We start from the raw sequence: 12,480 nt of genomic DNA on the forward strand, positions 1-12,480 counted from the left end.
TTGGGACTCTAGATAACTAGGAAGTCAGGAGGCTGACTAAGAATATCAGATGCAAGGATAGTTCCCCAGTCAGATGCAAAGTAAAATGTAGCTTCTCTTCCTTCTGCAAAAGTCTGCATACAGTAATAAAAGTCTGCATACAGTAATAAAAAAAAAAAGCTTATTGTGCAAGGATGGGGGGGAAAAGAGTTAGTGAAAGGTATTACAATTTGAAGGACTATTGAATGGGATAAAATGAATATTATCTGAAGAGGGTGGAGCTGGTATCACGACGATACGGCATGCGATCTTGGAGATCTGAGATCGCTGCCGATATCTTTGCTCCTGGACGGTCCAAGTGGATCTAAACTGTCCTGAAGAGACAATGAATGTAAAGAGCGCATCCTGTTGATCCCAGGGATATCACAAAGTCCCTGGTAGATCCAGGAGAAGCTCTTTTTGCCAGCGGCAAAGAGGAAGCCATTAAAGCTGCTGAAGTTGGGACAGCTCCGAAACGAAAGAGAACGAAAGAGAACGAAAGAGAAAGTGTGCCGGTTTGGTGAGAACTTTTCTTTATTTAAAGATTTGAGAGGACACCCTAAGGGAAAGAAAGAATCTGTAAAAGTTTTTTGACAGAAGTGAATAAGCGGCGATTTTAAACAGGAATGTCAAAGTAATATTTTTATTTTTATTTCTTATTGCTGATGATCCTATATTTCGAAACTGGAGTGGTTTTTTTCCTTTTTTTTTAATCTACTCTTTTCTTCCCCTTTTTGATTTTATAATATATTAAGCCAGAGACTCCCTTTTAGTCTTTTTTTTAAAAAAAATATATTTTCTTCCTTTTTCAACTAATTCTTATACTCTGCCGGAAAAGGAGAGGGAAAGTGAAAGCTAAAGAAACTTTGTAACACTGCCAACTAGAGGCTGGAAACACTCTACTTTTCCTTTGACCAGACAAAGCTGAGAAAGAATTGAGACTTTTTTTCAAGGACACTGCTTGTTTGATAAGATAGAGGGAAGAGCATGGGAGAGTATTATTGCAGGTGCTCTTCTGGGTTTCTATCAACAGCTGGTGTCTGGTGTTGAAACCTAGGGGGAAAATGCTGGTTTGTTTTTGGAGAAGAGAGTTATAATAAGAGCCTTGGATAATTAAACAAAGTGCAGTGTGCTCTTTTTACTTTTTTTAAGTTGTGCTATCCCTCCTCACTAGCTTTATTTTATTTCATATATATTTTTTTGCAATAGCTATTTGGATCTTTGGCTTTGTTGGAGCTTGTCTTTGTTTTTCTTTTTTTTCTTTGGAAGTCCAATCTCTATGCTTGCTTTTTATCTTAAAGGGAAAACTTTAGTATTAATGTTTCCTTTTTCTTAAGGGAATAGCCTTTTTTTCTCCTTTCCTGGTATTTTTGTTTTTTCATCTACCTTTCTGGTTTATTTTTATGTACTCTTATCTATTTGAGACCTCTCAATTGGATTAAGGTGTTGAAGAACCTGAAGAATTTTTCCTTTCCTTTCCTTTTTTTTTTTCAAGCCTTTTTCTGCATCTAACCACTGATTGGATTAAGGTATAAAAAAACCTGAAGAAATGTTGTCCTCTTTTTCTTTCTTTTTTCTTCTTTTTTTATCATTACTATTTGGTTTCTTTTTTCTACTATTTTCACTTGGAACTACAATCGGTTATTTCACAATTGGATTAAGGTTTAGAAGAACTTGAAGATTTTGAATTGCTTAAAATGAGTAGGAAACTAACAGCTCCTGATTCTTCAACTTCTACTTCCTCCTCTCTACCATCTGGAGGACAAAGTTCAATACAGACAATGTTAAAGCAAGAAAAAGAACAAGAAAAAGTGACTCTGCAGATGATTATGCAAGGAATTCAAAATATTCAAGCAAGATCAGAGAATATTGAAAAGAGAATAGAGAACATTGAACAAAGAACAGGGAAAACTGATGAAAAAGTGGAGAACATCCAACAAATGATGTTGAAGTATGATGAGAGATTCCAAAAAATTGAAGAAGAAGATAAACAAAGAGACAAGAAGATTGGAGATATTGATAATAGATTAATGGTGGTTGAACAGGATAAAAGTGGTATGTTGAAATGGGAGATGGATATATCAGAATTCTATCTTAGATTCCAAAACGTAGAGGGAAAAAAAGGGACAAAACGTAGCTGAGATAATGATAGAAATACTGGCTGAAGCTTTGGAAATAACTCAAGAGAAGATGATGGATGGAATAGATGAGGTTTATCAAGTTTTCACAAAAAGGCAGAAAAAGAAATCTCACTAATTGAATTCCAAGAGGACTGCCAAATGGCGACTGGAAAAGAAGAAGGTGCAGTAGGTGGAAAGGTGGAAGCCAAAGAACAACGTGAACCAAGATCTACGAGAGCTGCTAAACCTAACTACAAAATATAACCATGGAAGAGAAAAAACTGATTACAATTAATACAAATGGACTTAACTCAGCCGTTAAAAGAAGGAAAACCTTTCATAAATTAGAGAAATTAAAATTTGATATAATTTGTCTACAAGAAGTACATATTAAAAAACAATATGAACAATTGTTGATACAGCCAAAACTAGAGAAAATATTTACTTTTCTTGACACAATGTGAGAAAAAAGGAGTGGTTTTATATATTAAAGAGACCATCCCAGCAAAATTGATTTATACCGATGATGATGGAAGAAGTACACCAATGGTGGAAATAATGGACAATAATACGAAAACACTCCTGATTGCAATCTATGCCCCAAATGACAAACAAGAAGAATTCTACAAAAAATTACATATGAAAATAATTGAACTGGAGTATGCTAATATAATTATGATGGGAGATTTTAATGGAATTGTAGGCAATAAATTGTAAATATACAGCACAGAAAACAATAAAGCAAAACAGAAAGACTCTCCCTAAATCTTTTTTTGAAATGGTAGATGAAACAAATTTAAAAGATACATGGAGAGAAAGAAATGCCAAAACTAAACAATACACCTTCTATTCAAATAGACACTTATCATGGTCCAGAGTAGATATGATATGGATGTCAACAGAATTAATAACTAATATTCAAGAAATAAATATTGAAACAAGTACTTGGACAGATCACAATCCAATGACAATTAAATGGAAAGGACAAAAAAGAAGATCTAGATGGATGTTAAATAATACTATTTTAAAGGAAAAAGACTTCACACAGTGGATGGAGAAAGAATTGGCTTTTTCTTTAGAGAAAACAAAAAAGAAGATACATCAATTCAGAATATATGGGATACAATGAAGGCATATGTTAGAGGCTTGATAATAGACTATACAAGGAAAAGAAATGCTATAAAAAGGCTAGCCTCTAAGGCCTTAGAGGATGAGTATAAAAGACTTGAAAAAGAGCTACAGAAAATGCCACAGAAAAGGGACATCAAGCTAAAAATGGATATAGTTAAACATAAAATGGGTCAAATAGAAAAAGAAGAATTAGCACAGAAAATTAGAGGTGCTAAACAGAACTACTTTGAAGATGCAAACAAACCAGGTAGATGGTTAGCATACAAACTGAGAAAGGAGAAAGAATCAAGGAAAATATTGCAATTAACAAATGACCAAGGCCAAGTTTGCTATGGTAGTAAAGAGAAGAAGAAAAACATTTGAGACTTCTATGGGAAACTATATATGCAAGAGAATATTGATGAGGAAAAAGTTAAACAGTACTTACAGAATGCTAATTTACCTCAGATACCTAAAGATTGAAACAATGTTAGAAAGCAATATAACGATGATGGAGTTAACTGAAGCACTCAAGAAGCAAAATAATGGAAAGGCACCAGGTCCAGATGGACTTCTGGCAGAATTTTGTAAAACATTACAAGAATCGTTGAATCTTCCATTGCTAGAAGTTATGAATGAAGTTATGTTAAAGAAGAAGATACCTAAATCATGGTCAGAAGCCTATATTACACTTATTCCAAAAGAGGAGGCCGACCCAATACAAATTAAGAACTATAGACCCATTTCTCTACTAAATGCAGATTATAAAATCTTTGTTTCAATATTGGCAGAAAGACTTAAAAATATCTAAATAATTTTATTCATCCTGATCAAAATGGATTTCTGCCAAAGAGACAAATTAAAGACAATATGAGAGTAATCTTGGACACCTTGGAATACTACGAGGCACATCCTGAAAAACAAATGGCTCTGATATTTCTAGATGCACAGAAGGCATTTGATAATGTGAATTGGCGATTCATGTTATTACTGCTGGAACAGATGGGCTTCGCTAGAAAATTTATTCAAGTAATAGAAACTATAAGTATATAGTATATAGTATATATAAGCAAACAGCAAAGGTAATGATAGAGGGAGAACTGACAGACTCTATCAATATAAGAAAAGGAACAAGACAAGGGTGCCCACTATCAACTTTGTTGTTTGTGTTAACTTTGGAAGTGCTAAACAGAAATATTAGAGATGAAAAGAATATAAAAGGAATGAAAATCAAAAAGGAAGAATTTAAGCTGCAAGCATTTGCAGATGATCTGATTTTCATCTTAGAAGACCCTCTAGAAACAGCACCAAAATTGATAGAAAAGATAGAGACGTGGAAAGGTGGCTGGTTTGAAAATAAATAAAGATAAGACAAAGATCTTGACAAAGAATATGCTATTAAGACAAAAGGAAGAACTGGCAGACCTATTGAAAATTCAGTCACAAATAAGATCAAGTACTTGGGGATATATTTGACAGCAAGATGTAGTACACTAAAAGAGAATAATTATATCAAACTTAAACAGCAGATAGTGCTAGATCTGGCGAAATGGGAAAATTTACAACTGTCATTATTAGGGAGAATTTCAACAATCAAGATGAATATATTACCCAGAATTTTATATTGGTTTCAAACAATTCCAATTAGGTTTGGAAAAGATTACTTTGAAGATTTAAATAAAATTGTGTTGAAATACGGCAAGGTAAGAAAGCAAGAATAAAGTTAAAACTTTTGCAAGATGCTAGAATTAGAGGAGGATTTGGTTTGCCTAATTAGGAGTTGTATTATCAAGCTACAAATCTGATGTGGGTTAAGGAATGGATAACACTAAGAAATACTAGATTGTTGACACTAGAAGGACATGATTTGTTGTTGGGGTGGCATGCTTTTTTATGGTATAAAGGAACTAAAATACAGGGGTATTTTAGAAGACATTATATACGGGAGTCTCTATGGTTAAACAGAGAGAAGATTAAAAGACAATGTTATTTGAAAATTCCAGTCTGGCTATCGACTATTGAAGCATTTTCTTATCCTATAATATACAAAAAGGAACAAACAGTTAGATATGGTGAAATATTGAATGAAAAGGGTGAACTTAAATCTATACAAAAACTAGAGGAACAAGATATAAAGATGAATTGGTTTTCATATGCGCAAATGCATTCAAGGTATGATAAAGATTCTAAAACGGAAGGTTTCTATGATAAATTGACTGATTTAGATAAGATTTTGACAAGTACTGATGAAAAGATGATTAAAAAATTGTATGGATATTTATTACAAATTAAATTAGAAGAAGAACAAGTTAAAGAAACTATGATTGCTTGGGGGAAGAATTTTGGATATGGGATTGATTTAGAAAAATGGCAAAAATTGTGGTCTCAAAATTATAAACTGACAATGTCAACAGCATATAAAGAAAATTTGTATAAGAAGTTTTACAGGTGGCATTTTCCCCTGACAAGAATAGCAAGAATGTTCAAGAATAAATCCAAAAAATGTTGGAAATGTCATCAGACACCTGGCTCATATTACCATATGTGGTGGACTTGTGCAGATGCTAAAAAATACTAGATTAAAATCCACATGTGGTTGGAAAAAATGACAAAAAACATATACACTTGAAACCAGAGATATTTTTATTGGGAATTTTACCTGAAATATATAGTAAAGACTTGAAATATCTGATTGTAAATGTATTAACAGTGGCTAGGATTGTATTTGCCAAAAACTGGAAAAATGAGAAAACACCATCACAGGAGGAAATCATTAAGAAAATATTGGAATGTGCTGAAATGAGTAGATTGACATTTGAAATTAGAGAACAAGAGGATAAACAATTTTATAAAATCTGGGATCTTTTCTATCAATGGTTAGACAATAAAATACAGTAATGAAATATGTAGACTCTTAGAAAATAATAAATATATAAAAATGTATTTCTTTCTTATTATATCTACAAAATGGTTTTAGGATAGATTTGGGATGATAATATGAACTGTTATAAAACAAACTAAGTAAATTATGATTATCTTGTAAAACATGAATGAATAAAAGTATAGTTAAATGATTGATTAATAATGATACTAAGGTATTTAACTTTTGATTGAAAATACGAGATTATATGCAATGTAATTGTAATTGAAGACTACAAAATGGAAGCACAAAACTATTTGTAAACCAACCGGCACACTGTATGTATACATATGGAAGATGGCTTGATGTTTTTATGTTTTGTTTGTTTATGTTTGTTTTTAAAAATCAATAAAAAATTTTAAAAAATGAATACTATCTAGAAATCAAAACAGCAATATCATGATGCCAATATCTCTATATAAAACTCGAATTTCTTTGTGTTTGTAATATGTTCCTGGTCTGAGAGCAGATCAGAATTATGCAGTATATTGTTGAACTGCTTCTGACAGGTTTTCCATGAGCTAGACTTAAATTTGCAGCACCACTATGAAAGGCTCACAATTTCTGCTTCTCCCTCCGGTCTAATGTATTCTTCTTTCAAATTGTCTCAATACTTGCAAGTTCCCATAAGATTTCACCCATATTATACTGATAATAGCTATCTCCTGGTTTTAGGTAATGCCAAGATTACTGCTCAAGCTGTAACACCTTGCAGATCTCTATGTACATAAAAGTCACTGAAATATGTGTGAACATACACACAAATTGGTCAATAAAAATCGCCAGGTCTACTGGCGATCAGAGAAAATTAGCTGAAGTCTCATTTCCTATTTACTGGGGTCCACCAAGCACATCCATTTCTAGGCTGCCAATCACACCCAGGGCAGTGTCCTCACCCTCATCTGTGGTCCTCAATCCATTTCCATGGAGCTGCAAAGTAGAATTAATGCTTCTACCTCTAGATGGCTTGCATACAAATTTTAGTTTGGGAATGCTGCCACAATATGTTACAATCTGAGTTTGATATTTTCCTATTAAAAATAAAAAAGAAAGAATAATAGAAGGGAGAAACGAGAACCATCATTTGCTAATTCTTCAATCTTGCATATTCCTTGCTTTCCCTCAGGTTGTCTCCACTCGGGAAAGAACTTTCAGGGAGGGAGCAGGAAACTCAGTGTGTAAGCAGACTTCCATTCTGATAATTCACACAAAAAAGCAAAGGAAGGAAGGAACGAAGGAAAGAGAGAAAGTGGGAGAGAAGGAAAGAAAGAAGAAAGGTCTTTACCTGCCATAAAATCATCATGTGTTGCCATGGGCCTTGAAGAGCCTGAGATACCTGTACAGGTAAGGAGCTGCAATTTCTACTCCATTTTTCTGGACCCAGAACTGTTGCTTCTTTCCCAGAATATATCAATTTCTGCATGAAAGGACAGCATAATCTTTATGACTATTACATTCTCAACTGCCAGAGAATTTTTTAAATACATAATTGTTGCTATCAACTATTTTGACTTAGACATAAACTGTTGCCACCATTAAATATTTTAATAGAAAGTAGTGCATAAATTTATGACAGATAAATAAAGAACTGAGAATTGCTTCATACATTTTAAAAAAACCTACACCAAAATAATCTTTCTATTTAAAAATCATGCAATATTGAGTGAAATAGTCATATGAATTATTAATCAAGTTGTAAATACAGAATAGGAAGTTCGTCTTTAGTATGGATGACAATAATTCTCCAGTGGTGGCAGGATATGGAATTCTGTGATAAGTAAATGTGGATGTGAAACTGAAAGTTAGATGGGTTGCTTGATTGCAATGAAGACATTTTATGTTGCTTCGTGGAACCTGATAAATCAGAAACTCTTTCGGTTGATATTGCTCAGAGATGACAACTAAGAAGTTCACCTGTACTTGGCTGAGAAGTCTGATGATGGTGGAGCATGTAACACCTCAAAAATAGCAGATTTATAATTTGTGATACTCCTAATTTCATAAATGTTCATAAAAGACTAAGACAAAAATAACACCTTCAATTGGTATTGTACAGGAGATACGACAGTAGAAATAGCTACAAAGGTACATACATACACTGGTAACTTGAGCTACTCTAGTGTACTCTAGGTGGAGTCACCTTTGCTCTTTGCCTGAGGTTGCAGCTGAGCAGAACATAAGAGTCAATGTGTTGAATGAGACACCAGCCAAGAAGCTTCTTCAGCTCTGACAAGATAGTGGGGAATAGAAGGATTTATATTCCTTGTAGACAGCTGGTCATTTGCATCCTTTTAGAAGGTTGTTGAAGCACTTGGAGGTTATCTGACCCACACCTTTGAATGGTATGGGAGTAGGAATGGATTTCCAGAGAAAAAAATGCAGATTACAGGAACCAGGAGCACTACTCAGGTGACCTGAGGACACAGCTAAACCTCCAAGTGCTTCAACGACCCTCTAAAAGGATGCAAATGACCAGCTATCTGCAAGGAATTTAAATTCATTCCCACTATCTCGTCAGAGCTGAAGAAGCTTCTAGGATGAGAAGTGAAATGTCTTCAATGAAAAAATGAGAAAGTCCAGTTGCCTCCTGAAAAAGCACCTTTGGGACAACCATGACCAAAATCTCTACAGACTTTCAATAGACATTGTATTATTAGTTTTAGATGATGGCTATTAGTAATTGAGTCAAAGTTTTTGCTTTTGACCTATAGTGCCTGATGCAATCTGGAAACATAAGAAGTTGAAGGTGGCCTTTCTTCTCATAGAACCAGATAGTCACTAAGATCAACAGAAGAGGCCATACTGCATCTACCTATCCATCTGACTGTTAAAGACAAATATATCTTTTCTGCAGTGGCTCTTCCTCCTTGTCATTCAGGAGACAACATATCTCTTAACTACTTTGTTAAAGACTAATGTGTGAATCCAGTTTTTTTCTTTCCCTTCCATATTTTTAATGTGTTTATGATTAGTAGCCTATTATTTTATGTTATTATGCTTCATATTTATTTTTCACTGGATATAATGTTTACAGTTGTTGACATAAGGGATATAAAATCTGCAAATAAATATTACTTTAATATACATTCTTACAAAGTTTTCAATCAAGAACCATTGATTCAAGAATTTTATAGAAATGCAAAGTCCACAAGATCACTCGGTCACAATCACCACATTTCTGTTGGAAATGCAAAGCAGGTCAATTTATGTCCATTTTCAGAAAAATAAAATTTATGGGGTCCTCTCTGCACTTGATTATTTTCATTATCTAATTAGGTAGTACCACCAATGTTAGCAGTGGGTGTTGCTCTCTGTTTATATACAGAAGATGTCAGTGTTGGTAGAAGTGTCCTTGGTACTATAGTTCCCTGATTAGGTTATTGTTTATTGTTTGTTTCTCTGAGTTGGTTGTTCCTTGATTGGAGCATTGTTTACTGCTTGATTGTTGGTCTGATATTAATAATAATAGCACTTAGATGTGTTATGACTCCCCTTCGAAATTCAAACGAACAAAACAGAAAGCAGCCGTTTCACAATTAAATCAAACGGAAAGAAGTCTTACAAGATAACGGCTGGCAGAAACCACAGCATAAATCTTTACTCTGTCCGGCAAACCAGTCCTGGCAATAAATCTTCAGTCTCAGAGCTCTTTGCTATAACGTCTTCACTCAAATAGTTATTTTGTTCCTGGCGAAATGTACCAGCCCAGCTGTGTCCTTTTATACTCATTAAGGCAACGTGCTAATTTACTGACTTGCCCTTCTCATTCGCTCCAGCTGATTTTGCCTTTTCAACCATTTTCTATTTTTTACATTTAACCACAAATTTTCCAAGTTCTCATCTCCACTAGAAGACTCTCTCAAAACTTCCCTGTCAGCCATTCCTGGCTGTTGATCAGATAAGGAACCAGAGGAGGTCAAAGGTCCTGACAATTCTAATACATCAGGTCTATCGTCCTTTGTCACGTCCATCTCCTCATCCTGGTTATCAGTCCAATCAGTAAGCCAGGCTGGCTCATATCGTTCTGCCATAATCTCTTCATTTGAACTCATATCAATCACAGGAGTTGAATCCAAGCCCGGAGCCACAACATAGATGTATATACCACTTCACAGTGCTTTGCAATCCTCTCTAAGTCGCTTTCAGAGTCAGCATATTGTCCCCAACAATCTGGGTCCTCATTTTACTGACCTCAGAAGGATTGAAGGCTGAGCCATGAGAATCAAATTGCCCAACTGCTGGCGGCAGCAGTCAGCAGAAGTAGCCTGCAGTACTGCATTCCAACCACTGTGCTGGATGTTTCTCTCTGCTTAGCTGAGTATTGATTGCTGATGAAGAAATAGTTTGTTTTCTTTTTTAGCTTTTTGATTGTCTCACTTGAATGGGATATATTTATCTCCGCGCGCCTGTTGATGGCTTCTTTGTATGAATGCCAGGCTTCCAGGAATTTTCTAGCATTTGGGACTTAAATGTATCTTGGTTTAGGATGCTCAGTTGAAACCATGGTGAAGTCTGTCCCTGTACTATGCAATTAAGGAGTTTTCATGATGTCTCTTTGTTGCTAGTTGATGTTCATGGATGTGCTCTTCTAGTCTTCTATCTGTCCTACATAGTGGCTATTACAGTCCTTATACTGTAGATAGTAGATGACTCCTGTTTTTTTATGGCTATCCTTTTTCATACCATGTTGTAGTGTAGTGGGTTGAACGATCCATTTTGTTGTAGAGGTTTCTACAACATCTTCCAAACTATTCCAATCTTCCAATCTATTTCCTTTTCCTGATGTCTAGGGTTGCTGTTGTCGGCTTATGCTGATCTAAAAAGTATTCTTAGATAGCCTCTCATGTGGGAAGTTGGGCTGTTACTTTGGTAGTGGAGCACTTGGCTAGTGTGGATGGTTTTAAACTTTACTAAACAGCCATTACTTCTGTTGATAAAAGATACCCAGGAAGGTCAATGTATTGTTTTCTTCTTCTCTTGTGAATTATATTCCTTTGAAGATGATGTTGTTTGTTTCAGGTGTCTTTACCTTTAGTCGTTCCCATTTTATTATGGTAAAGGTGTTGTTTCAACATATCGATCCATACTTTTGATGGTATGTGTGAGACTGCTACAGTTTCTCCATGCTCAGTTATGGTCTCTGCTATGAGTCCTGAGAACAGTGATTCCATGGGTGTTCCTCTGATTTATTGGTATATTTGTCTGTCAAATTGAAAGTGGGTAGTAAGGCAAAGGTTGATAAGGTCCATGATTCATGACCCATAAAATTTATTAGTAGACAATATTGCACACATCAAGACTGCTCCAATACATTTTTCTGTCTGAAGCAAACAAGAAGATACTCTTTTCCATTCATCCTACAGATAAGTAGTTGAATTTTATTACTGAGTCTTGTCTGGAAAAAACACCCTTTTGCAACTGAGGGCAGAAAAATAGCTTGGCGAATATTAGTCAAAGTGCCTGAAAAATATATGATTCTGCCCTCAAAATGAGGTTGCTATCTGGGGGCTATTGCCACCATTCTCCAGCGTCTTTCACTTAAAGCAACCAATTCACTCTATCTAATGACCCAGATATAAATCATGCTTTCTTTAAGAATAAGTAAGAGCAGCAAGAAAGTGATTGTTTCATGACAAGATGACACTATTATTCCATTCTTTCTCCCAAGTCAGATTTACTATAACAGGTTTGCTTGATATGAGCCCCAGATTTGCACTAGGGTTATGAAATGCCTAACACAAAAGAACCCACTAAAAATTGCCACCAAACTAATTGGTAATTGGCAGGAAAGAAACCTCCTTAAATGCTCAAGGAATCATCCAAAATCAGTATTGAACTGACTTGAATGCAACTTAAATTAATTCATGTTTAGTTGTAGTTGTATGACTCTTCCACTTTATTAAAAAGGCATGAAAATAGATGGGTGGAAGAACCCTGGGGAACCCAAAAACAATCACATGGCAAAAATAACATTTGATGATTTCAGAATAAATGCCAAATGTCCCCCGTGAAAGTGGTCCACATGCAGCATTTGCTTAAAGAGACTAAATTCTTTGGATATTAGAGTATAGAAAGAGCCTGTAATGTATATTTCAATGAAGGACAAGCATGATTATTATAAAAAGTATCTTAATTCCACAGTAAAAAAAAAAAAAGAGACATTTCCACAACAAATCAACCTGATCAATCATTGCAAGGGGATTGGCTTGTGAAGACAAAATTTGGAAAGACAAATTGAGTGCTTCATGCTTGCTTAAACCATGACAATAGAATAGGAACCTGGGATGGAACAATAAGTATTGATTCATTCTT

General features: G+C 34.8%; 1 protein-coding gene across 4 annotated transcripts in view; it reads right to left on the bottom strand.

Moving 5' to 3' along the window:
- The window catches only part of TOGARAM2 (TOG array regulator of axonemal microtubules 2), a 91,218-nt gene that overhangs the window by 43,578 nt on the left and 35,160 nt on the right, over positions 1-12,480 (bottom strand). For all 4 annotated transcript variants that reach the window (XM_087934861.1, XM_087934857.1, XM_087934842.1 and 1 more), the window contains exon 2: positions 7,454-7,585. In XM_087934861.1, coding sequence (XP_087790987.1) covers positions 7,454-7,481 — 28 coding nt within the window. In that variant the 5' untranslated portion in view covers positions 7,482-7,585. The remainder of the gene's footprint in view (positions 1-7,453; positions 7,586-12,480) is intronic.

The sequence above is a fragment of the Pseudonaja textilis genome, chromosome 1 (assembly GCF_049901715.1).
Source record: "Pseudonaja textilis isolate UNSWEBS1 chromosome 1, rPseTex1.2, whole genome shotgun sequence".
NCBI classification, from domain to species: Eukaryota; Metazoa; Chordata; class Lepidosauria; order Squamata; family Elapidae; genus Pseudonaja; species Pseudonaja textilis.